We start from the raw sequence: 1,604 nt of genomic DNA, 5'->3' as shown, positions 1-1,604 counted from the left end.
CTGAGGACAATTAAGTCCTAGGTTACAAACTGAACTCTCCAATGCAAGAACAAGATGCATTTCTTCCTTTAGGAGGTGCGATTGTCAGAAGAAAATAAAAAAGTTTCAGTTTTGTTTTTGCATGTGGGTGGGTATTCTGTTTGTAATAATCGTTTGGATACACTATATTTTTAATATGCTAGTTGTGACAATTTCATGCCAAGTAAAAATGTCCATAGTCATATTTTATGTTCCTAAAGTAACAGAATGACTTTCAATCTGGAAAAGAAAAAAGAAGTGCTAAAATTATGTTTTTTTCCGAAGAAACTGGAAAAAAACGGTTTTTTTCCCCGAGCTTCAAACTTTCCGGAAATTTTACATCTCTAGGCCCTTCCTGGCTCCTGATCCCAGCTCCTTTCTTTTCTCAGGTGGAGTATCTCTACTCTTTGGTTTACCAGGCGCTCGACTTCATCTCCAATAAGAAGTGAGTGAAAGCCTTTTCTTCCATGCCGGGTGGTGGTGTTGGGGGCAACAGAGGGGCTGCTGCTTCCTGAGCCCCCTGGAGCTCTTTCGGACTCTTCCCGGGAGAGTCCTTCTCCCTCTGTGTGAACGGTTGCTATGTTTGCTTCGTGTGTGTCCAATGGCGGACAGGATTGTTCTCTCCTTGCACTTAGGGGAAAAGATCCCAGTGATTTGTTATACGCTTTAGACACACAAAGCTTTTTAGCTCTTCGGTCCGTCTGCTCAGTCTCTGACCTGGGTGGGCTCACCCCTTGTCACGGCTCAGGTGGGGTGTCACCTGACGCTGCCACCACTCTGGTTTTAGGATCCCTTGAGAAGGCCCAGAGCACCCTCCCAAGACCTTCAGACCTCCCTTGTTTGGCCAAATAATAAGCGTGAGGACCAGGCAGAGTAAACAGTCTGGCTTCCGCCCGGGTCATGGTACAGAGACGATGTTGGTCGCCCTGACTGACGATCTCCATAGGCATTTGCGGTGACCAGAGCCCTCTGAGGGCATTTTCTGTGGCAGCTCCTTCCTGGTGGAAAAAGACCAGAGCCCCTATCTATACCTTGTGGCTAAGAGCCACTGATGGACCTCTGCTCCAGATGCCTATCTAATTCCCTTTTGAAGCCGTCCATGCTTGTAGCCGCCACCACTTCCTGTGGCAGTGTACAGGGGGCACCTCCCACTGCTACTCAGGCTCCCCGGGCCTGCTAGGCCTTTTCTTGCACAGCCCAGACCATGGCTCCCCTCCTTGGGCAACCTGGTGGGCCGCGGCTCCCTACATCGATGCCAAACTTAGCGCGGACACCCGATCAGCACAGCCCCCTGCAGAGCTCAGAACTCCTGAGCTCAAGCGAACCACCAGCCTGAGCCGTCCCGGCCGCTGGGCCTGCAGGGCTCACACCATCTCTGTTAAAACCTTCCAGAGTCGCTTCTTCGTCTGAGGCTGGAAAATTCCCCTTCTGAGTCACACGGCTCCTAAGGAGTGACGCCTGATTCTACCAGTGATTCACTCACTCCCTGAACTCGTTCCTTCAGAGGGCCGTTTGCTTTCCCCGGAAAGGACTATACTAGCAAGATTGGGATGCTCAGCATGTGTACCTGACAAAAAGAATGCCGA

The 1,604-nt window shown here is 50.4% G+C and overlaps 1 protein-coding gene across 1 annotated transcript in view; it reads left to right on the top strand.

Moving 5' to 3' along the window:
- NCAPH2 (non-SMC condensin II complex subunit H2) overlaps window positions 1–1,604 on the top strand; it is a 41,111-nt gene that overhangs the window by 6,158 nt on the left and 33,349 nt on the right. Inside the window, exon 3 of the mRNA XM_015407858.1 lies at window positions 408–463. Coding sequence (XP_015263344.1) covers window positions 408–463 — 56 coding nt within the window. The remainder of the gene's footprint in view (window positions 1–407; window positions 464–1,604) is intronic.

The sequence above is a fragment of the Gekko japonicus genome, unplaced genomic scaffold (assembly GCF_001447785.1).
Source record: "Gekko japonicus isolate JY-2015 unplaced genomic scaffold, Gekko_japonicus_V1.1 scaffold3528, whole genome shotgun sequence".
NCBI lineage: Eukaryota > Metazoa > Chordata > Lepidosauria > Squamata > Gekkonidae > Gekko > Gekko japonicus.
The sequence above is the reverse complement of the archived record's forward strand: the minus strand, read 5'-3'. Positions and strand labels throughout refer to the sequence as shown.